This window comes from Phoxinus phoxinus (assembly GCF_949152265.1).
Source record: "Phoxinus phoxinus genome assembly, chromosome: 10".
NCBI lineage: Eukaryota > Metazoa > Chordata > Actinopteri > Cypriniformes > Leuciscidae > Phoxinus > Phoxinus phoxinus.
Window position 1 is genome coordinate 4,304,878 of NC_136885.1, and position 27,602 is coordinate 4,332,479.

At 41.6% G+C, this 27,602-nt stretch overlaps 1 protein-coding gene across 1 annotated transcript in view; it reads left to right on the plus strand.

Moving 5' to 3' along the window:
• Positions 1-27,602, plus strand: part of ascc3 (activating signal cointegrator 1 complex subunit 3) — a 264,538-nt gene that overhangs the window by 68,170 nt on the left and 168,766 nt on the right. The window contains exons 9-10 of the mRNA XM_079626050.1: positions 15,426-15,629; positions 16,041-16,181. Of these exons, the coding sequence (XP_079482176.1) occupies positions 15,426-15,629; positions 16,041-16,181 (345 nt within the window). The remainder of the gene's footprint in view (positions 1-15,425; positions 15,630-16,040; positions 16,182-27,602) is intronic.

Here is a 27,602-nt window from a genome sequence, read left to right on the forward strand (position 1 = left end):
TGAATTTTCCCAAGATATATTCAGAGATGATAGACAAGATGTTATAGAATAATAATTTAATGAAAACCCAATTTTGACAAAAAAAACTAACATTCAATCTATTTTTAGACCTTACTGAAAATTTACCAGCGCGACATCCGACGGGTTTTCCCAGATCGCATCACATTTACTCTCTCGCATGTTGATCCAGACATGCATGACTGACTTTATTCTGTCACACACTAATAAATAAGATATCTTGTATAGTTAGTGCATTTTTTTCACAATATTTTTTCAGAAAATAAGTTTTGCACGACATGAAGGTCCGTAAATGATCCGCATTCTGAAACCTGTTTATTTCCAGGTTTAAATAAATTAATACAAATTCCAGGTTTTTTAGTGTGGCCTCGGACTCGAATTAATTCACCAAAACAAAAATGTGGTTTTGTGCAGCCCCTGCTTCAGTGACGGGTGCAGTTTCACAGAGCACTCACACCATGACCTTGTCCGTTTAGTTACAAATATGCTAGAAATATGATGCATTATCTTAAGGACACAGTATTTGTAGATGATTTTTTAATTAAAATAATAAAATACTAATCGCAGATATTTGTCATTGTAAGCCTCCTTTTCTCTTCCAAGCTCATTGTTTGTAATATAACAGAATATACTGTAGATCGGCTGGAATCCATGTACGTCTCAGTGCTTGTAATCATCACTGACAGATGTGCATTTTCCCGCATTCAGGCTTTAACGTTTGCCCTCCTACTGGTTTCCAAGTCCACTAAATGGCCTGCAGGTGTGTGTGTGTGTGTGTGTGTGTGTGTGTGTGTGTGTGTGTCTGAACGACGTCGCTTGGAGCTGCTGCTTTTAGTGGCTGCCACTGGTGTCAAACATAATAACTGCTCTTTAAAAGCAGGAGGGGTCAAACCACTGCCCTAATGGAGACAAAAATAAGCTTGACTTGCCCTGCTGTCGCCCACTTGAAAAACCCCAAGCTTCGGTTGAGAAATGTCCCGTCTCCGTTGTTATCGCGGCTCCACATCTCAGATCATCGCTCATCTCCTGTGTCTCTAACGCAGAGGACGTGATCTGGAGTCTCAGAGGGACTGTGTTTGTGTGTTTTGGTTAAAGTGAAGCCAGCACAATATCAGTCTCTCGTCCGTAAGAGGGTAAATATAAGAACGGACAGCACAGATTTATTTTCTGGCCCCCGTGGGGCTCATTTCCAGCCTTGTGTTTTCCTCCCGTTCAGGAAACCATTAATTAAAGCACGATCTCCACGGCGTAATCAATGATGCGCCTTTCGTCCCAAATCTGGCTTTGTGGACGCTATTCTTTCTCTCTTTGTTTTCATTCTGCCTTTAAAAGACTACAGAACGATACATCACAGGTAAAGCACACATCAGGCCCAGAACAACGTCTGATTTCACACGAGTTTCATCATAATCGGGTTTGTTTTTGTGGCGCTGGAACGGATCACTCTTCCCGTCTGGAGCGAGCGACAGAGATTGATATAAGCGGTGTGAATTAGTCGGAGAGGAGAAGTGCCTCTATTCATTAACTAAAGCCTCCGCAACTCAGAAACAAAGTGCTTCCCTTTTATAAAACACCGGTGCGAAGCGGCTAATACATCTTTATGTGCTATTAGGGTCCTTTGAGCGGCGGGCCTGGAAGCCTGTCTGTTTTTTTCTTTTTTTTAAGTGCTGCACGATTGTCATTTATTGAAAGCCGTAATGGGCAACAGGGACACGGCCGCTCAACGTGCCTTTAATAGCTGTGTGAAACATTAAAAGTGGGGAATTTATTAGGAAGCCTTTTAACTAATGAATCTCAAGCGCTGCTGTTTTGCTGCACTCGCACGCTAAAAACCTTTCTAATTTCTGTGAAGAAATAAACTGCCTCCGCAATGACTGAAGACAAAACAACACACGCTTCTGTACATCAGCAGTCGATGTGAACATTAAAGCGATGACGGTGATGCTTTTATTGGAGGAAACGATTCAAACGTTTATTTGTTCATGTAATGTTGTTCGATTTACCTTTAGATTGCTCAACACATTTATATCTAGGTGGTCTTAATAAATCAACATAATTTGAAGTTGCAATGTATGCAAAATGTTATGTACAAGCTGTTCATTTTATTTGTATTTAGACATTATTACAATATATATTCTGTATTAAATACTGCATATTTTCAGTGCAATAGGACACTGTGATCGAGATGCGGTATTGTCACAAAGCATAGATCATATTTGCCAAATACTGCAATCCTTTTTATATCTTGTGATACATAAAGCATTGCGATTCTAACCTTGAGTGTGTAATGAATTTTTTTTTTTTCATTTGACTGCAGTACATTTTTTATGATAGGTGACTTTCGAGTGACATTGCTTGCAAATTGCATGTTTTATCTCCAGCTTGTTCTTCCCAGTAATGCTGTAAAACCCAAAATGAACACAGATGCTCTTTTTGAATATGAAAAAAAAAAACATCTTAAATTTGTGCAGCTGTGCTGTCATTTATTTCATCATTTTCATACGTCTGCTATTAGATGAGAGTACTAACGAATGATGCATTTGTAATGAGTATCCAGTGTCAAAGGCCCGAAACTGAAAATAATAACTACATTTGCATTTCCTGAAGGAAATAGCAGTGCGTCCAAAGCAGAAACAAATAATAAGGTGACATATTAGGTGGTAAGTGTTGGTGATAGTCCAGTCTTTTATATCATATATCATATATCATATTTCATGTCATATATCATACATCATATCATTTCAAATCATAACCTTACTGTGAAAAATCTTTGTGAAGTGGTTTGATGAGAGCAGATGCCCTTGATGCATTGCCATTTTTCTGATTGAAGAATTATTAAAAATAGCCAATAACATGTTGCTCTGATTCACACTAAATTTGGCACACTTAATCTCAATACTCCTTTGACAAAAGGTTATCAAAATAAGTAAGATTTGTCAAAGTTATGAGGTGTGACAACTAAAATATGGAGATGCTTTCATATCTCTAAAACATTTTGATCAAGGAAACCAAGTTGTGCGCACCCTTGAGTTTTTAAGATTTTTGAACTCATCATTGGTGTATCAAGATACTCCGGACAAAATATATATTTATTCATGTAATAATTGTGGGTGTATAGGCCGATATATTTGGGTGTGGCCCATAATGATTAATTGTCAGTGTTGTTTTAGTTTTTATTTTAGTCTTATTATAGTTTTATTAATATTTTAATAAGCTTTCATTTTTGTATTTTTATTTTTCATGTTCATTTTAATTTAATGTTTAGAAATTTAGTTTTGTGCTTTTGCCATTTTATATTATGTTATCATTTATTTATTTTTATTTCAGCTTCATTTCAATTAACATATTTTTTTTTTATTGTTTTAGTTAACGATAATAACCTTGCAAATTTATCTGTATATTTTTTTAAACTTTACAAAACTTGGTACACATGGATATTCTAGATTCAAGACATTTATTTGCTCTCTTTAACTGAATAGCAGATGAAGGCTGTAATTCTGACGTCATCCACTAGGAAACAGTTTTAAATCTAGCCAGTTTACATCAGTGGGACTGGTTAAATACTTCCTTCCTCGTTGTCTGAGAGTCAGTTATCTCTTTTGGATCCAGCATGTATGTTTGTAAGCTTCATCAAATCATAATTTACAATACCAGCAGAGATACAAGATTGTTGACTTTGCATAATATTTCTGGAAAAATATATGTAAATTGTATCACTTACTCATCTACATGAGATATTTGTGCTTGGACCGCAATTATTGTGTTTTGCAATGCATTACAGATATCGTCAGCGATGTGAGGCAGGTTACTAGCGTGAATCAAATGATAAGCGTTCTCTTCATTAGCCGTGTGGAATAGTAAACGTCTCTGCTCAGGAGTTATGCAGTCTGTTTATATACACACTGAAACAGAGCAACATCCCTGATTAATCCCCCATGATTCCTAGCTTTACAGATCACGCTTTAATGGGCGGGGCTTCAGGACACTGAGTCGAATGTAAATAATGTATAAACACAAGGGCATTGCTTTCAGTGTGATTGACAGCCCTGCTTGAAAAGAGTGCATTTGCGTTTGCTCATGTGTGGACTTTTTGGACATCACTATTTCTCATCCTTTTTTTTTCTTATCCCTCGTCTTTGTTTCCCTTTAACTCTTCCAGCAGTTCTGCTCGAGAGAAATAAATGGCCCTCCTGTTTGTCGGTGCTGCACCTGTCACTTATCAGATACTTTTGCTCGTAGGTGTGTGAGTTGTTCTTTTAATAAACGTGCTGGAGTTTAATGTGTGTGTGTGTGTGTGTGTGTGTGTGTATCTCTGGAGCGGGTAATTTAGTGCCGTGTGGGCTCGAGGCGGGCAGATAAGCTGTTTGCTAAAACTAACAATTAAAACTTGATCATGCTGTCAGTTCAAATGGAATGAAATGGAACCAAAAAGTAATTAAAAGGATACCGTGCAAATGACAATTATATCTTTTAGCTTTCTATTACCAAACGCTGTGAATTTAATTATTGCAGCAGCTTCGACAAAAATGTGTACGCGTAAACACTTTAGGATAAGCGAGCCTTTCTACAGAGCTGGGTGCAATGTTTTTTTTGGCTCATAGCTTTTTAAAACCAGGACAGTCAAAAAATCCATGCGAGACTGTGCAGGTATTTAGATGTTGCTGTGAAATGATTGCTGGGGGCTATGTTGGTCCAATTAGTGTGTTTAAAGTCACGGGTGAGTTTCTGCTGTGTTCCCAGCTCACCCAGTCAGCACATATGGCCGAGGGCCCTTCATCCACAGAGTTAATTAGACTGTCAGGATCCATCGGACTCACGTACAGGTGGTCAGATCTCCGGCTGCCCACAGTTTCTAGAGCTGTTATTTACCATCACGCACTCGCCATATGTCCTGCAAAGACAACGTTCAACCACTTTTTCTCTCACTTGATTATATCATCATCAAATCAGCAGATATATTTAGCACGCCTAAAGAAATGTGCTTTTGTTCTCTGCGTTTGAGAGAAGTAAACCGTGGTCAAGTGAATGCTGGCTCCCCGCTGATAATGGTTTCGCTCGCCGGCAGTGTGAAGAAACGCTGAGAAACCGTCAGACTGAAAGTGTTAAGGGTGCTCTGGGCACCGACTGCGAGCATCTTGAAGCTCTGGTTCGTGTAGGAGTAGAGCGAATCGCTGGCCTGGAAACCTTGCCATTGCCACATATGTGTGATTGGTACATTTTTGAAGGGGAGAGTACAAAAATAAAGTATCCTGGAAGCAGAGCATATATCATTTGTTTCTAAAGGGGTCATAAAAAGGGGTCATTTTCATTAGAAATGAAAACTTCCTTAACTATTGGAAAATAACATTTATTGAAGTGAATTTAAAAGGTGAAATGAATATATTATACTCATTACATGCAAAGTGAGGTATTTCAAGCCTTTATTTGTTATAATTTTGATGATTATGGATTACACACTGTAAAAAAATATTTTCATGATTTGTTATCACAACTTTGTATCTTTTGTCAAATCAACTTCGATAACTAATGTGTGAAGATAACATACTATTTTCATACTAGTTTTTGTTTATTAAACCATTCTTCCTCATTTTATTAACAAAAATGTTTTAGTTCGTTGTAATAAAAAATGTAAGGCAACAAGGTAACTTGCTTTTTTAAGTTAAACCAAATTTTTTTTACAGTGCAGCTTGTGAAAACCCCAAATTCAAAATTAGAATATTGTGAAAAGGTTATCATAAGCTGTAAGCCATAATCATCAAAATTATAAAAAATAAAGGCTTAAAAATATCTCACTTTGCATGTAATGAGTCTATATAATATATTAGTTTCACCTTTTAAGTTGAATTACTGAAATAAATGAACTTTTGCACCATATTCTAAATTTTCCGAGCTTCACCTGTATTTGGTGTGGACTTTTGGCTTGCAGGTAATGAGGAAGTAGGATAGATACTGTTATTCCCAAATGCTAGAACAACTAACAAGAGTAAAGTCTGTTAAACCTTATGCTGTCCCTAGCTGTGAGTACCATCTGCGCATCCTTCTGAAGAATCCCACCTTTAGAAACAAATTATTGAAAAACAGCCGGAGAAGGGGAAAAAGTTCACGCCGAACTTCATACATTACTAATTTGGAAACATCTACATTGGCTACACCTACACAAAATCACACTCCTCATCAAAAGTGCATGCAGAATCGACTCACAATTGATTCGGTGGAGTTTGATGTTAGATGTTAGCATGGTCAGCTAAGATGTGTATTGTTTCAACTTGGTTTTAATAAATGCATCTATTGTGACCGCTTCTGTTTAGATGTCCTTCTTACTCGCCTCTGAATGCGTCGCTTGGATAACATTGACTGAACATAGCATTCAAATGGTACATACATTATTGCGTATTAGGCCAGTAGTTGGACACGGTAGTTGGATCAGACACGAGCAGGAAAGAGACCATCGATCTCTTTTCTGATATCTTCATGTTTTCTACTTAATGTAAAATGGTCTGAAGAGCGAATTTTATCCTCCACAGGGGCGAGACATTTAGGCTATGTTTGATATTGTGCTGCTAGAGAAAGTGAAACTGCCTACAACTAAACTTGACGCGCCTAGCTACCATGTCTACAAGCACAAACTGTGTTAAAAAGAATTTGACATGCAAGTACAAATGTAGCTGTCCTACAGCGTTTTTCTACTTTACCACAGTAAAGAATACGAATATAATAGGCCTAATTAAAAGCGAACTAATGAAGAAACGTTTATAATCCCCTTAGAAAATGGGTGAGACGTGAGTGAAGATTTGGGAAAAGACACAAGAGATTCCATGCAGGGATGAGTCACGATTTTTGAATATTCTATTAGTTTATTTAATTATAGAATATCGAATAGGTTATGTGATTATTCTCTAAAATAAAATCTCCCTGTTTTCGGTGCTGATGGTCCACGCCGAAACTTTGACGCGTTCATGTAACCGGGGGGTGACGCTGCCAATAACGCACATAACAGCTGTCACAAAGAACCGGCAAAAGTAATGATTAGGAATGTGTCATATATATCAACGAGACATGTTAATGGAATAACTAATGGAATAATATTATTAAATGCGCTGATAATGGGGTGACCAGATCGCAAACCAGAATTCAAAGCCGACAAAGCTTAAATTTATGGGCTCACGCACAACTCTCTCATTCGTCGTGACGTTTCGTCTCGTCTCGTTTTGGTCAACGAAAATGAAGAGACATTTTAGCATCGTTTTTATTTTGTAAACCACATTTAGTCTCGTTTTTATTCGTCAACAATATTGCGTTATACATTTAATTTTAGTCATCGTCACATGACCAGCATTTATGTTGCGTCTCGTCTCGTTTTCGTCAGGTGATAAAGGTTAGTTGACGAAGATATTTCGTCATAATTTTCATTGACGAAAGCAACACTAGTTCACAGTCAGTGTTTAAAATCTGCGGCAGTCGATGGGAACCGTCTGTAAGTGTGTTCAGTTCAGTCTTACAATGTTTCAGCCAGTCGTTAAGTGTGTACCCGGCATTAGTGTTTTTGAGTTTGATTCATCAGTGCACCATATGAAAAAAAGATAAATGTTTGGAAGAAAACATATGGTCTTTTTAAGTCTTAGACAGAGTGGAATAAAGCTGAGATTGTGCTTTCAGGCGCAAATGATTTCAGCCACTTGAAGTTTTGAATGGGAATCTGGTCTGATGGTGTTGGATTTACCCCCGAGCCTGAAACTCAACGAGCTGGAATGGGCCGCCACTGTGGCAATCACTCCACTCACACACTGTGATGAAAAGTCCAGTTTACTGCCGCTATTTCTACAGCCAGTAAAGAGAGATTAAAAACCCCCTTTTGACGTACAGCCGACTGTGAGTTTGCCAGACTTGTTTTAAAAGGTGTTGTACACTGTATGGGTTTGCTGATGGATTACCTCAGGGCTACATTACCGTGCGGAGTGTAAAATAGCACATGGGGGACCACCCTGACCCAAATCACAATTTCATGTAGTTTGACGAGCATTCATCACAACGCTGAGTGCGCTTCAAAGGAAAATAACCAAATGCGAGACATTTTCCGAGATCATTAAGTAATGACAACTCCATATTTGCTACATGTACGCGTTACTTCGAGGTGAATGTTGGGGCACGCATACATTTGCATTCATTTGCATGTTTAAGGTGTGCGGGGACACTGGCAGTCCTTTACAGACAAAGCTGATAAATCAAAATGAAGGGGGCTCTTAAAACAAGTGCAGCGGTTTGGTTACCGTGGTGATACAACCGTTCAGTCGGATAGGAGGAGAGCTCCTAATTATCTATGAATATTTATAAGTTAGTCCTCTGAAGACCAACCCTGGGAATATAATGGGTCGGACCAGCTGAGGCTGATGCGCCTTCTCCCGTTTTTTTTAGAGAACACGTGGCACTCAGCTGAAGGTGATGTTATATGGAAACACCAGACTCCAATGAAGCGCTAACAGCTTTCTGGGAGCTTTTTTTGTAATTGGCTTCAATTGGGCCATTAAAGCTGATGAAGTTGATCTCCGTTGCAAAACCTAGTGTGAGCGGCCTTGCCCGTCTACGTTTTAAGGCCGGAACTGAAATGGAATCTTGTAATTGGCTGATTTGTGTATTCTATTCATATCGTATTTATATATATATATTTTTTTAGTTGAGGTCTTGATTGTGGTACTCTACACGAATAAAATAAAAATGTTATCTTTCATCAAAATGTAACAACTTGGTCCACCTCTGAAATCACTTTTCGGCTGCTATCACCTAAGCTTTGCAGGCTTTATTGGCACTATTTACACACTGTTTAGGCTACTATAAGTAATGCTGCCTTCAGTTGCCAAAATCTTGCCAAGACCTAACACAGTATTTTTTTTAAGGTTATGTTAGCTAATAAAAAGTATAAATAGATTTGAAAAAATGCCTGTATTGCATCAAGATTGGAAGTACGAAAGGCCACTTTTCATGATTTAGTCAATTCTCATTGGATACAATCAAGTCTAGCTCTACATTTCTTGTTGAAAATCCTCTTTTACCTGGAGATATGTCACATTTAAATGTAAAATGGTTTATAAATGCTGTGCTGACTCTAAATATGTTGCTAAATTGTTCAAATCAAGCCTCAAGAAGGCACAGACTTGCTGTTTTTAAATATCTTCTTGGTCATCTCCACCACAAAAATTCAATTTGCTTGCTTTAGACTGATGGGTATTTGGCCGCTGTGAATTTAAGGTCACGTAGGGGGTGCTCTTGAACCTTAACGTCAAGATGAAACAGAAATAGCCACAAATCTTTTCTTCCCTATTGTGACGTACAGTACATCTGAGTGTGGATTGGATTGGGGGATTGGTTCTTCTATGCAATGGTTGTTGTGTTGAGATGTTGAGATGTGGGTGTTGCACTCTAAAGTGGAGGTAGATGAACGTGAGCTTGCAGTGACGGGGTTTAAGTGCACTAATGATTGGAGAAGTTTGGCATAAGTTACCAGCGAGAAGTCTGGTTTTCACCAGAAAATCCATTTATCACATTTTGATTAAACATTGCGACCGACCAACCGAAATGTATGTAGGCACGGATGAATTGTTCACAAAAAGATCTGTAATGCATTTACAAAATAGATAGATACATTTTCATAGAAGAGGTGACTTCTCATTTTAATATGTCATGCATGACACCGCTTATTCTTGTAGACTTCATAGATGCAGGCATAGGAAGTCCACAAGACAACTCTTAACTGTTGTGATGAAGTTTACCACTGCAGAACACTCCACGGCTTTTCTGTCCAGCTATCAGCCGATCCTAATGCAGTCACATCTTCACTGCTGTGCTTTGAAGCGTCTTTCGGCTATTAATAATCCCTTCCATTTAGCTTTTCAGTCCTAATTTTAAATCAGATCAGAGCCCTATAATAACTCTCTCAGCCTAATTGTTTTTCTTTTAATTTAAAGCGTGCCAGAGCAGAACGGTAAAAGAGAGACCGATAGCATTGTTAATGAATCCTGATCCCCTGATCCAAGACACAGATGCGTGAATGAGGGATGCAGAGACGTTTCTAGATTTGTTTTACTCGATGTGCTTTGATTAGATTTTTGTACTTTCCTGTCTCCTTTTTGATTAAATAAAGTCATGTCGTTCTGCGCCTACTTTAAAGGTGCACTGTGTAGGTTTTAGCAGCATCTAGTGGTGAGGTTTCAAATTACAACCAACAGAAGTTAAGATGGCTGACAGGAAGTGATGTCGTCGTTTGAGACAGCAGAGAGTAGCCAGTTAAGCAATGAGGTTTCTTTACCAAGATAAATTAAGAAATTAGGTTTACTTGATTATTCAGTATGTAAAACAATATGTTATTGCAAATATTATTGTGACTTGTTCATCATTGTGTCAGTGTTTTATTCGCTGACTTTAGCTCGCTTCTTTGCACGAAGAACAACTTAGTGACGAAACGCATTTGTCCTTTTAGGGCTCCTGTAGAAACATGTCAGCGCAAAATGGCCATGTCGATGTAAGGGGTAATTCTGGTAATACAAACATAACGGTTCATTATGTAAGGTCTTTACCACTGAAAACATAGTTATGTATATGATTGCATTTCTGTCAACAGATCCTCCTAAATATTACACAATGCACCTTTAATGATGGTGGTAGTGAAAATAACCGTACTCAGCAGTAGTGCTAAAGTACTCGCTGGTTTTTCATCTCTTATCATAATTCTGTAGAGATCGATGGCTGTCAAACCCAGTGTGATGTCACTGCAGAGCTGGACAGAGTGGGCGGATTGATTGATTGACAGCTCCCGACACTGCTCTGAGATTCCCCCCCTCCGTAGTCCTGCTGGCCTTTTGCAAGGCTTTAATGTTTGAGCTTTCCATACACACTCAGCCATACATAAAGTCCCAACAGTCACTCATGGAGAAGCACTTGATCTGACTGCATGAGTAAAGTATCTCATGTTCTGTCAGCACTGCGTTAGGTTCAGTATTCTTTGACTCTGGCTTTCGGTGATTGATTCGTTTAGGTAAAGTCACCGAAGATTGCCTTGTAGGAGACCGGAGTTGCTCATTAGCTGTGCATTAAAGTGGCTTCATTAAGTTATGGCTCCTGGTGCCCTGTCACTCTGACCATATGTGTCTCCATCACACCACATCTGCTACACATATACTCACTGTCTTCAACCTCTTGCACGCTACATTAAACAGGTACTTGGTGTTTTGAGATCTCAAGACCAAGATCTTGTTGTCAACGGACCATTAGGGGTGTAACAATATACAGATGGTACTCAACCAGAATGAGACTTTTACCGCCGCCGTTCCCGCGGCGGTAAAATTGCGGGGGTGTATTTGCTGGCTTTGACCGCTAAGAGGCGCTACAATCGCAGACTTTGAAAAGTGTCAGTTTATTCTCTCTATTGCGTAATCTGCCGCCGCGCCGCGGCTCATTGAGAGTGTTTGAAATGTGGTAAAACAGATCAATTCAAGTTAAACATGTAGTTAAATGAATTCATATAATCACAAGACTGAAATTAAATGTAGGCCTAATACATTTAATAAATAATGAAAACATTTCAACACAAAACATTGCAATAGAAAAATATTAGGCTACATCAATGAGGCTTTGCAGGAGCAACGTCTTATCAGCGGACCGACGGTAGCGCAGTGGACAACGCAACAGCACGAGCTTCACGGAGCTTCAAGCGATGCGAGATCGAATCCCACTAGATTTGGCTGACAGCGTTAAATGTTTTACCATTCTTTAGATAGGTAACTGTTTATTGAAGTCAAGCGTTTTGTTTAATTATCAATGGCACATTACAACATACATTTGCTAGATTCCAGTAGAGCCGCTGCACAGACGACAAAACTGATGAAGGAAGATTATCAGCCGATCGCGTCAGAAAATGAAAATGACGAAGCTATCTTTAATCTGCTAAATTATTGTTTTGTGAATCATTCACGAAATTGAGATGACTGACAATTGATACCCGCCATAGCAAAGGAAGACATTTTTAAAAACAGATCCTGGACATTTCAAGGTTTAAATAAAGTGTCGGGCAGTTTATTTATTTAAAACAGGGTTGCATCGAGTTAGAGTTTATTTTCCAAGTAAGAAACAGAATCTTATTCTTGCGACATTTTAAATCTGTATTGCCAAAGAAATTGCAGCTAAATAAACAATTAAAACAGTAAGCTAGTCTACAAAACGAAAATAGTTTAAAGCAACATAAATTAAGATTTTCTTTGCTTCTCTCTCGCGCTGGATCTCTTTTATTTTAGTTGATTTAGTCTCCCTGCACTGCGCGCGCCGGGGTCTCTCTCTACATTAAACAAGATTTCAGGGTAAACCCCCATTATACAGCTGATAATAGGCTACTGATGTCGCTGTGTGTCATCCATACAAATCACGAAAAAAATAACTGTAACAAATGATTGAGTCTTGCTTCAAACAGAATGCCTGGTTGAATTCACCGTACAATAAAACGAGGTGGATCGCGAATAAGCGCTCTGTATCTGCTGCTTATCGCATTCGTTTAGTTGGCAAGAACGCGTTTCGTCCATAGTTCATGTTTAGATAATGCCAGATTGTTGACAAACACACTACTCAAACGTGTTAAAATTCTACAAAACCAGTTGAAACAAATGGATTGAACACTTCAACTGAAAGTGTGTGTGAAACCTCTTTAAATACAATACATAAAACTACAATATTTATAATTTAAGGGCCTACATTTGGACACATCGAGAGATTTATCTTTAAAAGTATTTTGCCTTTGCCTGGTCATCAGACTCACTCTGCATATGAAAGACAGAACATTAACACCTCCTGAACCCCCAACCCCCCACAGGCGATCTGAGTCTGAGACAGACTTAAAACAAAGAGAAGTCACAATTCACACATAGCATTAGGCTATAGTAAAGTGTTGATAATGAAATAATTAAATTATTTAGGCTATGTAGGCTAATGTTTCTGTCATAAAAGTTTATTAATAAACATTTAATTATTTCAATAATTGAAGAAATAAAACACTACCTCGGTTTGGGCCAGCTTTTTCCAAGCAAACCTAAATACAAACGCATGTTCATTTGTTGTCATGAATACAATGTTCAACTCAATGTTAAATTCCACGGGGATCTTTGGATCCTTACAACCAGGGTGCGCGATTTGTGAATTAGCTATTAGCCTATTATTTTTTTATATATAAATCTCGAACCACAGTGCTTGCTGCTGCTAAACTAAATAACATTTCTATAATAATTATGAACTTAAATGAAACAATATCGCAACATTTCGACAAATAAATTATCGGATCTATTTTTACAATTTAATTCAGGGTGATTTAGCCTAGAGTCTACATTTAATTATAGCGAGATTTTCACCCTTGTCCGTTCATCATTGGGAAGCGCTCACAGCTAGTTTGAGTAGATCTTCTGCACCTCTCGGTTTCATACGGATTACCTAATCAAATAACATTTATTAAATATTTAGACATTTAAAGGCTTTAGACATAGCCGATTTCTTATCGTGACTGAGCGGAGGAAAGTGGCTTTCGGTTCATTTTTGTGACGTGCAGTTCCTGGAGACAGAGACGACAGATAAACTTTTGAATAAAAGTTTGAACATGAATAAAAGTTTACAGTTTTGAACGATGTAGGCTACTCTACTCTGATCTGTATGACTAAAAAACTACGGAGTAGCCTATTAGGGCTTAAGTTATTTTAGCTGTTATGAGAAAAATAAATCCAAATGAACGCGCTGCTGCGTCTGCCGAACACTAATTCAACATGCCAGAATAAAACCCGACTTTAGAACAATAGATAGCGCCACTCGGCGTGGTGTGCCAAAATACTTAATTATGAACTTCAATATTTCATTCAAAATAATCTCAAAACGCTTTGTGACATTTTGAAAACCGTGCATGCACTGGAACCATGAACTGAAACTGGTTCTGATTTTATTGTTTGTCGTTTAAACGTGCCTGTTGCATATCTTTACATTATATATTTTAAATGGTCTATTGGTGAAGTAATTTATAGCATTGATTACTGTGGAGGGAGGGGGGATTAAAATAATTCAGCAGAAGCAGGGATGTTTAGACCAGAAGGAAATCCCCGTCCCCCCTGGCATATCGCACCTTGCTTAAAACCATGTTTTTACAAACTCTTTATAGGAACCAAAAAAAAAAGGCAATCCTGTATGAAAAAAATGTTTTGTTTGTTTGATTGTCTGCATTAATAATAGGCTATGACATGCATTAATAGTCTAATATAAAATGTACAATAGTCAGTGTTTGTTCGAGATTCGAACCCGTGTCATCCAAATGACCGATACGTCAGTTCTACCACTCGGCCATGAATGTACTCATTTAAAAATGCCCGGTTTATCCAATCTGTTCCAGAGAAGCGCTCATCACTCTATCGTCTCATTCCTCAATAGAGTAGTAAACAAATAATCAGCTTCTTTGCACCTAATTTATTTTTGTTCGTTATTTTTGTTATTATTATTATTTTATCACGCTGCTCCCAACGGGCAATAGGCTTATGTCGCCCACCGACGTCTAGGCTACAATATGAAATAAAGGCTATATTGTTCTCGTCTCTATTTTTAAATTATGATTCTATTTTTCTGTCCTAAACAATGTTCTATAGTAGCCTATTTCATCTGTTAATTGACATTAACCCCGCTTACATTTCAAAATACGGCAATAGCTGCTGTTTTGCACAATGTCCCTCTGCGCCACCTGGCGGTCATTTCGCGAATGACTTTGAAATGCGACTGGATTATTTTTACCGCGGTAGTTTCGCCGCGGTGCCTGTCGCGGCGGTAATAGGCATTCTGGTTGAGTACCATCTGTATTCTGCCACAATATATCACAATACAAATTGCAACAATGCGTATCGTGGATAGTTCACCCATAATAAAAAATCAAGATTTCAGAGTTTTAGTGTCAGTACTACATTAAACTACTATATATAATGTTGAATATAATGTATATATAATGCAATGGGGGGATATTTGTGGGTCCTGATAATGCCAAATGTTTTATGTTACCAGTAAAAAGTGACCTACATTATTTTAAATATATATAGTCAGTGAGAGAGTGCAAGCATATTCGTCTAAAATAATTCTGTATTTTCAGCTTCAGAATCATGAATATTTTTATTCTGGTGTCTCTATTGTCCTGTACTTTGTTCAAGCCTATTCATTTACACCCACAATATAATATCAAATTATATCAGCATTTTAATCAACAGTACATTTTTTGTTAACCTTTTATCATGCGTCTTAGAGTATCACAATAATGGAGTATCGTGAGTTCAGTATCGTGATATGTATCGAATCGTGACATGAGGGGATCATCACACCCCTTTCGGACCATTGAAATTGTTCTTGTGTGTTTGCAGATCGGCCAGTTGGTGTTTAAGGGCATGAAGAAGTTGAACAGAATCCAGTCTATAGTGTTTGAGACCGCTTACAACACCAACGAAAACCTGCTCATCTGCGCGCCCACCGGTGCCGGCAAAACCAACATTGCCATGCTCACCGTCCTACACGAGATCCGCCAGCACCTGCAGCCCGGCGGAGTCATACGCAAGGACCAGTTTAAGGTAAACACACTCACAGAGACAATATTGTTGAGTGAGCTATTGGCTTTCTGGCAGCCAATAACTCATTTCATTGTACTGCACAACCTGATTGGGCGCGTTTGTTTAGTTTATGTCAAGCAAGGATAGACTTGAGCATTAAATATGTGTCAAGAAGTTTTACCACAGTTTGGAGATGTAAACGGATGCATTGTCTCGTGAAGCGCATTTTCACATGCGTGCATGTCAGCTTCAACGATGATAGACAGTCTTCATACATCACCATTAAACTCTTACTTTAAGCAGCCAGCTTCATATTTCTTTGTAAATTGTTATTTGTACTGGTTGCCAGGGAACAAATGGTACTCTGGTGTTTTCTCATTTATCATGAGCTTGTCCTGTCTCTCTCCGTCTCTCTCTTTCTTGCCTCTATAGATTGTATACGTTGCTCCTATGAAGGCCCTGGCTGCTGAGATGACTAATTACTTCAGTAAGCGATTGGAGCCTCTGGGAATCGCTGTCAAGGAGCTGACGGGAGACATGCAGCTGACCAAAGGAGAAATCCTCCGCACTCAGGTAACACATACTAACGGATGCACCTATGGCTATAACAAAATTGGACGTTGTCTGGTGGCAGCTAGACTTTGTTCGCTTCACTAGACTTGTACTTGGCTAATCCCCACCCCAACTCATCAGTGGCTTCATCTGTTGTCTGATGCTCGGGGATGGTCATACATCATGATGCCATGAGACTCGATTTCCTGAGAAAAGGCTGGTGTAAAGATGGTGTAATGTAGGTGTTAAAGATCTCAAATGGTAGCAGAAATGTGGATAGGGTTAAACGGGTGCTATTATGCATCTCTTCAGGGTGTAATGTTGCTCTTTAAGCATGAACAGGTCTGCAAAGTTATATAGCACAAAGTCACTCCAAAGGGAGTAGGTCTATATTAGTAAGCGCACTGTTTTTGAACGCCTATATTGTAGTCTTGAGCTTTCTTCAGGGAACGAACACATCACAATATTCCTCATTTCAATAATTCCTGCCTAAGGAAATGCAGAATAAAGGGGTGGGGCCTGGTTGAGTTAGTTATTAGTGTTTAGAAACTTATGGTTATGGTAAGGGCTGGGACATTTCCCAAAAAAAGCTTGAAGCGGTTGACCAATCACAACACTCTGGTCCAGCCGACCAATCAGAGCACGGTGTGCTTTTCAGGAGGAGGGGCTTCATAGAGACAGGAACTAAACAGAGTGTTAATGACAGACTGGGAAGAGAGGAGCTGCAATGATGGAGAATATGGGAAAAATTATGTTTTTAACATTCAAGCATGAAAACCTATTCTAGAAGATCCCAAAAACAAATCAAGACTTCGAAAAAGAGCATAGTAGGTCCCGTTTAAATCCTGCAAGGGTTGATCCTTGACCTCTCACCATTGTGTCCATGGTCAAGATGCTTACTCCAGCTGGAATGAGCCTGTAATATGCCTAAAATGGTCACTTAAATTATTTATACTTCAACTGTATGTTAAATAAAGGCTTTATCACAGTTGTCAATCTGTGAACCCTTCACATTTGACAATGATTTCATTGCACATATTAAATGACTTTTCACGCCTCTTCCAGATTGCTTGTCTCTCCATAATCCAAATTCATAATCATCTCCATCTACAAACCTCCATATTATTGTTTTTATTGTTATTCCAAATTGATCTGAAAATAGGTGTATAGCCAATCCTGCTTGATGGACTCCATGAGGCCATGCTCTTATAAAGCGCTTGTTATGTCTCACTGATCAATATGATTGTACAATTGAGACCCATGCTGCAGCGCACAGTTCCGGGCCAGCAGTTTCAGGACGGAAGTGTGTATTCGTGACAGGCAGTGAAGAACACAGAATATAATCAGTAATACACTGGTCCTTACCCTTAGACAAGCTCCTAAGGACGTCAAACTGATGATCGAAGTATATTGAGGAGTAAACACTGGTGCTATGGATAATATGGATAATAATACTATGGATAATAAGCCTATGTTTAATAAGCCTATGGATAATAATACAAATTATTATTATTAGCTGTATTATTTCATAGTCTCCCTGTTTATTCAAACCCTTAGTTCTGTCTGTTCATGGATCCGTCTCTGGAATTGGAAGTTCAAAAATGCTGACTTGATTCCTGGTTTTAGGTGTAACTTTTGCAAAAATTCCCTTTTACATGGTGTTTGAACATAAATGTCGGCAGTGTGTGTACACAACCAACCTATAATGGTAATAATCCACCCAATCCTCTATTTTGAATCCCCATAAATCATAAGCAGTGTCTCAGAACAAGCCATTTTTAGTTTCTAAGCAATGTGACTTCACAAAAGCATTTAACAGCAGCATTCAAGAAAGTTATTCTTCTTAAAGCTACTAAGTTCAAGAGTCAAGAGCAGTGAGTGATTTTCAGTTTTCCTTTTGTTGTTTGATTTATATTAACAACAATATAGCGGTAGGTACTGTATATTACGCTGCTTTCACTTTAATACTTATGTGATATTTAAGTGCAATTAGTCTAATTTTCACGGGACTGGCCGCCAGACAGCTCTCTGTGCGTGTGCTTCGGGTGTGTGCGCTCTGAAAACCACATATCAGAAGTTTAGACTGAAATGGCTTTAAAATGCATGCAGATAATAAACTTTCATGATGATAAAGAACTGAAGAAACTTCAGACACACTCTGGGGACACCTTAGACTTATTACATCTTGTAAAAAGGGGCATAATAGGTCCTCTTTAATGTGTTAGTTGGCTACAATGGGTGAATTGTGGATGTTCTTATAATGGTGTTAAAGCAACTCATTTTCTGAAATTTTTTCCTATAAGTTCAGTTGCACGTTGTGTGCCATCATCACATTTTTCTCTCTGCCCAAATTCACTCTTCCAGGAAGGAAACATTCTGGGGGATTTTAAGGGTGTGAATTGCATAAATAGAGCATGTACCTCATATCAAACAAGCCAGGGATAGTTGTGAAAATTAAGTCCTCTTGACTTCTGCTGGCTGAATGAAAACCTTCACATACATTTTGAACATTTGTTTATGTACACGCTTCAAAACCCTTAAAATTAGTTGTGGCTTCCTTCCATAACCATGTTTTTTCACAATGTCGACTCCTTTTTTTTCTCTCGCTCACATTCCCTTCCCTGTAGATTCATGCATTAATGGATGTACGGAGACTTCTAAGAGCACTTAATTGTTAAAACAAGAGTGAGGAGATGAAGAATAGATTTAGTGGATTGTAGAGAACAGGAAGGAGTCATGGGTCAAGTGGTGTGAGGAGTGTAATATCAATGCCTGTGTAAAGGGAAATGATCCTCGTTTTTTCCCAAAGGAAGCTCGCCTTCTTCTGACCATATCAATTGAGCGCTGTACTTCCCAAACAGCAGAGCGAACAAAGCAAAAATGGAGAGATATGAAGCGAGGAGACGTGTTGTAGAATAATAAGGCATCATCACACCTTCTCTCTGGCTGAAAGCAGTGCTTTACTGCCCCCTCAGCCCTGTGTCTTTTAGACAGTTGCAGGCTTGCACAACAGTTCTTTAAAAAATGACCATCTCTGCAGTGGTTAGCTGGGAGAATATCAAGTATCTTGCCTATTTTTTGCAGCGTTGGAGATGTCTCTGAGGTGTCTGGTAGACGCTGAGACAGGAAAAACAAGTGGTCATTACTGGCAGACCTCACAGTTTGGCTCGTGGAGACACGGTGTCATTGTGCGTGCTACTTTTTGTCTATGCACACTGTGTTTTAACCACTATTTTAGTTCATTGCACAAAAGGACATGGGAAACATAAGGTGGTGTGTTGTGTCTTATCGAGGCTCTCGAGGTGGTCATTAGATATTGATTGGTGGTTAACACCAGAGCTTTTTCTTCCAGCACTGATCAAAGTTAACACCAGGTTACAACCTAACCATTTTATTATTTAGTGTGCCTTTCCTTTAACCATGGTGAATGTCTGTTTTCTTTTGTTTTTCTCTTAATCTTTTTCTCTTTCACCTTTCCCTCTCATCCATTCAGATACCCCAACACAAACTACCCCAAGATCTATATGTAGCCTAACATCACCCAATATACAGTATATGCATGGCTACCTCAACCCCAATATATATACCAACCCTATCATCCACAAATACACACATGCATCCAATGAGATACTCCAGCACACACACACACACACACATCTAAGATTTAACCCAATATCTATATGTAGCCTAACATCACCCAATATATGCATGGCCACCTCAACCTCAATATACATATACCAACCCTATCATCCACAAATACACACATTGTAGACCTTATACCTTAGGACTCTGGGTCCGGATGAATCAGCTCAAATGATCCATAGGGAATTTTAATAACTAATCATGAATATGATTAATATTTTGCATATTTCAGTTACATTAAATTGTCGAAAGTGAAGGTGGATTATATGAATATATGAATAATCAATCACAACGAATTATAATTCCTCATTCATATATCAATAATCTTACTTAACTTCGATTATGAGATAATCTTTAAGGGAAATTAATGTAATTATCAAATCGTTGTTCGTCCGGCGACCAACCGTCAGATTAAGTGATTAATTTCTCAATAAAATTATCCTTTCTTATAAACTCCAAGAAACATTAATTTTCTGGCCGTGAACATTAATTTTCCTGTGTTTATAGAATTAAAACTAGTAAATAATAAGAGCTCTGGCAGCTCTTGGATCTTTTAATCTCATTGACATTTGTGGTTTTACGAGCGTTTTTTCACAGACACAGTCTTGAATATATTGTTTTAATAAATGCAAACTACAGAATATAACGGAATACACATACTGATTATATGTTTTATACGTCTATGTACAGTTACTTACATTAAAAAAACGGGTAACAGCTGATGAGAGAAGGAGAGTTATAGAGAGTTGGGGAGAGGCGCGCGCCGTAGCACGCGCTGAGATTGTAGAGAGATAGAGAAAGAGAGAATGGTCACGTGTGACCATAGAACAGCAAACATCACAGACCTTTGAGAGAGACATCAATCAAAACAAACCTTAAAACATTAACACTCGTCAGAGTTTGATACTTGCAAAAAAGGTTCGTTTGTGTGTGATGAGCTGTGTCCAGCATGCGCGTGTTCTCGTGTCTGAGGCGCGTTCTCCCGTGTCGTTTCGGAGCCGGGCGCGTGCTCGTTGCCAGAGCACGTTTCCGCGGGAGCTTTGAAAGCTGGTTGAAAGTGAAGTTGCTGAAGGAATTCAGGCTCCGTTCGTTCGACTCGTAGGTGGAAACGAACAAAGTGGAATTTGGAAATTAAACAAAAGAAACTTTATAAAGAAAATAAAAGCAGGGAACTCCGTGAGGGAGTTTAGATCGGAGACGTCACATGATGAGCAGTGATGAAGGCAGGGAGCGCAGAGCAAGAGAGAGATTTTTGGGGGAGCTGTGGCCTTTAAAGAATGTATAGCTCCACCTTTGTTTGGCACAAGTAGCCTATCACCTTCAGTGATCTGAGAGCGGGAGACTTTTCTTTGTTTGTAAAGACATGCCCACTTTGACCATGTCATGTGAGAAATCGAATTTAACATTCATATCTAGAAGTATGGTATTTCCTAGAATAAATGCATATTATTGTACCTTGCAGTCAAGATTCGACTCCAACATGTTTTTCCCATTACAATGATACCTCGAATGACGTTTCTGCACAAATACAGGGTTACATAATTTCCTCATAATCACTAGCATAGGGATTATTTCAGATGCTTCAGACATTATCTTGACCAATTATACACACAAAAATATATATCAAAAACATTGCTATTGGATCATATGTGGACATTTCAGTTTAAGGGTCCATGAGTGTGTGTGTGTGTGTGCATACATTCCAGAGTATGATAGAGCCACAGAGTTCCTTCTGTTTTATGGCCTGTGAGTGTCCGGTTACATGCTCATGCATGCGTTTGGACAGGAAGTTTGGGGGCTGGGTTCTATGGAGAGCCACCAAAACTCTTTTCTGTTCAGACAGTGAATGAAGTGTTTGGAGAAAACGATTAGCTAATTTGATAAGCACCTGTCCGGATGTCATTGTTGCTACATTTCCCCCTTTTTGTTCGATTAAGTCAGAGGATGGACTTCATCGAACAACAACTTAGCACAATGGATGACAGGTGGTTTGCTAGACTGATGGCTCAGCCCACATGAGGTTGAGGTGGTCGATGGTGTGGGGTTCTGTGAGAAACCGCCGACACGGCTTTGTGAGCTTGGCTGTGGATGTTCACATCTCGTTGAGTCTGGCACAGGGTGAAGGCCAAGACGAGTGTCAGTGCGTGGTCGGTGACCTTGGAAAGATACGACAGTATCCGCTGCGGTCCAGGTTTGGACACAGGTGAGGTATTCAGGCTGGGCGGTTGCCCATGCTTGGAGGGCTGTGTTGACAGGAGCAATGTTCGTGAGTTGGGACCCCCTTTTCTCAAACCAGAGATCTCCTTCTGGACCTAGGGTGACGTTGTAGTTCTTAAAGGATGGGAGTTCCAGTGCTGTCTGGTACTCTTTGCTCGGAAGATGGTACCATGACAGGTTACCGAGGTGTGAGATGGCACCTGTCAGTACTTGAGTCGGCATACTCGGGTTGAGCAGGTTGACACGGCTGGTTGTATCATGCTGTTCGTGAGTGACAGTGGCTGGGTGCGCAGGTGTGTTAGCCAGCCATCGTTCACCTACAATCTTTGCTTGTGTTTCTGTGACTTGTGTGCGAGGCTTAGCTTCAGCAGGGCAGCGTGTGTGGCTGACCAGGGGTTGCAACTCGCAGATCCCTTCAGTGTTGTCTCTGAGGAAGGGCTTGCTAGGGCAGAGATAATGAAAGTCTTTGGTCAAGGTGCACCCGTGCAGGTTTGGGGCCGGGTACAGCAGGGTGTCGCTGTCGGGGTAGGCCACCACGTCTGGAGTGCATATCTTGAACTGGGTCCTGCTTTTCCAGGACCCGCTGTTGACAATGTCTTTGAGCCTGGAGGTTTGGTTTGACTCGATGATGGGTAGGTTTAGGAGAAAACCCACTTCTCTCTGCTCGGGGTTGACGTGAAGTGGGGTGGCGCAACCCAGCGAGTAAGCAAGGTGTGTTTGAAAAGGGTCAGCTGGCGTGGTGATGCTGGAAGCCAGCACAGTTCGCACAAGGCTTAAAGGTTTCAGGTACGGTGGGATTGCACCTGTGGCTAGGCTGTCATTGGAGGAGCTCACCTCCCACAGCATGTCTGTCGTTAGCGCTGTAATCAGCGGAGTCTGGGCAAAGTCATTCTGGAAGATAACAAACAGTGGTTTCATGGAGTTCACAGTCTGGTTTGCTGTGTTGATACTGGACGTACCAATGTTAAACAGAGTTCTGTCGGCAGCTACGGCTCCGAGCAACGCTCCCAGGAACCGTTTGGATCGGTGGTTGGTGCTTAGGAGTCCTGATTGCGTGACAGTCACTTTCTCAAGTTGGTTGAGCAGGTGTTCGACCTTGGCTTTGGCGTGAGAGAGGGAGTCCTCTGTCCGTTGGGCACTTGCCCAGATGTATGGGGCTGCGGTGCTGGGGTAGTGTGCTCTGTAGACCGGGCGGGACTGGATGAGTCGACCATACACTGGCTGAGTGTAGGTTCCGCAGTCGGTGATCAGAAGTCTCAGTTGTTCTCTCGGTGGCAGCTGTCCTCTGGATGGCTGACAGCACAGCCTGACGACCCACAGCAGCAACCTGGTACAGATGACAGGGAGAGAGAGAGAGAAAGGGAAGGAAGAGGCAAACGAGGGTTGTCTTTGGTTGGACAGGGCAGTTCTTTTGCTTTGTGGGTGGCAGCTAGGTTTAGCTCGCCTTGGCCCATGTTTTGTCACATCTTTCTGCCAGCCTGTCGCTTGCTTCAATGTCTCGTCAGTGACTCTGGTGCTGTGTTGTGCCGCACATGATGCGTCATAGATAAACATTGGCATGACCCCCCTTTTGCAACTGTTCAGCACAAGCTTTTGCGCTGTGATGTCAACAGGTGCAGAACCCGTAATGTTGTGTGTATGCAGCGTGTGTATGTTATGCAGCGGTTTGAGGCACTGGCTGTCAGTGAGCTCAGACGGCGTGCAAGGGAGGCAGGAGGGGTAAAAGTGGAGGCAATGCAAAGTCTTTGTGGTGTCAGAAGCCCGCATGTCCGCTATGTTGGGTGTTGCAGACAGCGGAGCCCGCGTAAGCGGCACAGGGTTAGGCAGTGTAGCCTGTAAAAGGCTTATGCAGTGTGTAGTCGCTGCAACTGTGAGGGAGGGTGGGTGGGTCGGGTGTGACCACCGCTTTCCGTTTAGTGCGCCAGGCTTGGCGCGGGCATGAGTTTGGTCATGTAGCTGCAGGTCAGTCTTGACCTTGGCGCAGCATTTGTTAAAGTCTTTTGTGAGCTGAAAGGTGCAGGGTAGCGAACTTGAAACTTGACCTGTTGCTAAGTCTGTGTCGTTGTGACTGGCTGTGGGAGTTCCCATGAACTGTGTGACCTGACAGTCTGGCTCTGTGGAAAGTCTCGTGACCTCTGTGATCTGACAGTCTGGCTCGGGTGGCCTGTGTGACTGGATGGGGAGAGGTTCTGGCACTTGAGCCCAAAGAGTTCGCTTTTTGAAGTCCAGTAAGGGCTCGAAACGATCCAGCAGGTCTTTGCCAATGATGAGTGGATGAGTGTTCATTGGTGAAACGTACACAGGGTGAGTCAGTGACATAAAACCTATTGACAGGTGGATTAGAGTTAGCTGTTCAAGCCGGATGCTATTTTGGCTGTATGAATGCACATTTAGTTCACAAGTGTGAGATTCAAGAGTTCGATTCTGTCTCTTAGCTTCGACTTTGAGTCTTTTGAAAAGTTGAGATGAGATCACAGTGAGGTCTGCTCCTGTGTCTATCAAGGCTTCAAGTTTCACTTCCTTCTCCAAAGTGCAGGCTAGGTAGGGTTTCCTGGTCACCCCCCTTTCAAGAAGGTGTCCCAGAAACTGTGGCATCGGGGCTGTTGTTGTCAGCCGGAGTGAATGGTAGGTGTCAGTTTGTGATGCAACAATGAGTGAGTGAGTGGAGCTGCTATTTGGTGATGTAACAGCAAAGTTCATGGGTTGCGATTTGATAACAATGTCTGGTGGGTTGTCCCCGGGAGGGACGTGTGGCTTGCTGCGGGGGCAGCTAGCCGGAACAGCACTTCCTGGGACTTTGTGATGTTGGTCCCAGGTGTGATGTGTTGTGCTGTTTCGTGTAATGTGTGCAGCTGTCAGCTGTGGTGCTGGAGCGGAGCTGTCACTTTGTGGTGTGACAGCTAGCTCTGTAGTCTGTGGGGGACGAGCAGTGTTCGTGGTGCTTGGCTCAGGCAGATGGCAGTCAGACAGGGTGTTGGTTTCAGTTCTTATGCTTAGACATAAGATGTCTGGTTCGTCCTTGTCTCTCTTGCGATGTTTCTTGTGAAGAAACTCTTTCAGCATCCTCACGATCTCTGCTGTCTCCGACGTGGCTGCACTGTGTTTTTCTGGTGTGCGATGAGGCTTGGGCTTACCAATAGCATGTCGAGAGGGGTTCCAGGGCTGGCTTTCTGGGCTTGGAGTTCTGGACGGCGGGTGATGCAGGTCCCAGAACCTCCTAGAGCGCTCGCTCCGATGCTTTGGATGAGCACCGTCACGGTTGTGCTGCCCTCTGCTGGCTTGGAACGGTCTTGACTCTCTGTGGTACAGTCTGTGACTGTGGTGCTGTTGGGCGCCTTCTGTGTCTAGCTCTGAGCAGTGCTCAGAGACAGAGTAGGTTGTGGGGTCTTTTACAGTCTTTTTGGAAATAGTCTTTTGCTTGTTGTAAGCTTTGTGGACCAAGTCACGTAGCTGTTGGGTGGACATGCTACGTGGACAGGCCAGAACGCCTAAGTGGTGACTCACTGTGGGATGCAGATTTCGGAGGAACAGCGTCCTGAAGTTGACATCTTCTTCCATACCGGGCTCGTTTCGTGCTCCGAAGTAGGCGTGTCGGAGTCGGCCGTAGTAGGTCTGTGGGTGTTCAGGTTGGGCCTGTTTGATGTCCATGGCGGCGATGAACCCTTGTTCTGATTCTGGATCAGAGAATTCACGGATCAAAGCTTGTCGCAGCTGCTGGTAGTCCCTTTTGACAGTCTCTGGTTGACGGTCTAGGAAGCTGCGCACGTCACGGCTAGACGTAATTCTGAGCAGGTAAAACTTGTCCCAAGCTGTCACGTTGGCGACAGTTTGCAGGTGAAAGTCAATGTCTTGAAGGTAAGCATGTGCATCATGGCCTCCTGCAAGGTTTGGAGTGAACGTGGGGATGTTTCTGGCCAACTTGTCAAAGTCTGTGGGGGGAGAGCTGTGGCTGGGGGCCCAATCCGTCTGGAGGGGATTCTGACCCGTTTCAGCTCCGCCCCCGTCAGCTTTGGGAGCCGTGCCGCGATTAGCGGTGAGTGTTCTCTGTGAGGGCCCCCCCCTTTCTGCTGACAGGGGTTTTTGTTGGCTGGCTGGTGATGTCTGGAACAATGGGCTTTCGCCCCCCTTTTCAGCCCTGGGTTGTTGGCTGAAAGGTGCGTACCAGCTGGTCAGGGGAAACTTTGTGGTGTGTGTTTCCCCTACCCGGTCACTATTAAGTCTGTAAGAATGTCTCAGTTCTCTGTGAACAATGTCAAGTTCGTCTCTGAGATCATGTCTCTGCAGAGTAAGCTCATGGATTTCAGCTCTGGCCACCTGTAAGTGTTTTTCACAGGCTGTGGCTTTAGCGTTTTTGTCTCTTAGTTCAGTCTTTGCTCTCTCGAGGAGAGCGTCACTTTGTTGGAGTCTTTCGTCGAGTTCTTTACGGGTTTCTTTCTCCGACTGTTCTCTTTGGTCTGTGTCGAGGCGAAGATCTTGCAGGGCCTTTCGAAGTCTTTCTACTTCTTTCTGTAGCTCTGGATCTGTGGCGTCCTCTTTCTCGGTCTGGAGAAGAAGCTGGTCAAGATGACTTTGGGTGTGGGCCTGGTTCCTCCGGGCCTCCTCTGCTTGAAGCTTTAGCGCTGCTGCTTCCTGCTCCAGGTTGATGTGGCTCCTTTCGCTGAGCCGTGCCTGGGCGACGAGTTTGTGTGCGAGGCTTCCGACGATTTTGGCCCAGTCCTTGTAGCTGTAGCTCTGTGTCGGATCGTGGGTCATCAGTTTGACCAGGTCGGTGTCCAGCTGTTCTCGGCTCAGGGGCTCTGTGTCAGCGGCGTCTCCGGGCAGGAAGTCGGTCGTCATGGCTCTCAACCACAACTCGAGTTCGTCCCACTGGGCAGCCATACTGGACGGCCGTGACCTTGGCACACTGTAGGCGAGAGAGAACACAGAACACACACACAAAAAGAGACCAATGCAAGTTCGTTTTAAGGTTGACGAGCTATGATCATACGGCTATGCCGTTTATGAGAATTTTGGGGCTAACTGATGCCAACAGTTAGACAGTTCACGGAGCCAATTAACTTGGGTCGTCTGAGGACCTGCACTAGGGGTTGTGACGAGCAGTAGCCTGGCGGGTCACGTGGTGGCCCCGGCTGCTGGTGGTCACTCCACTACTTAGTTTCCTTGATGGCTCTCTCAGGTTACTGTTTCTAGGTGAAATGAAAGAAACAAATCACAACAGAACAAAGGATAGAACAGATCAAAGTGAAATAAAATCAAACAATAGTAACACGGTATGTGTCAGAGAGAATAAGGAGGCCTAAGCCTATTACCACTGCCAGAGTTTACGATAGGGCCTACAGGTGAGTGGGGGCTATCGGGGTAGAAAACCTAGGAAGATGGTGAGGCTTGGAGAAAAGGATAGGGGCCAAACACTTAAATGACCGGGGAATATCTAATATTCTGTGGCTTATACTAAGTGTATGGGTTTTACCTTATTTAGTCTGCCTGGGGTGAAATGAGGTCACTCAGGAGGGAGCCGGCGGCGCGGTCAACCTTCTTGATGGTCCCAAACACTCGACCACAGTGGACCCGGGCCCTCTGTTA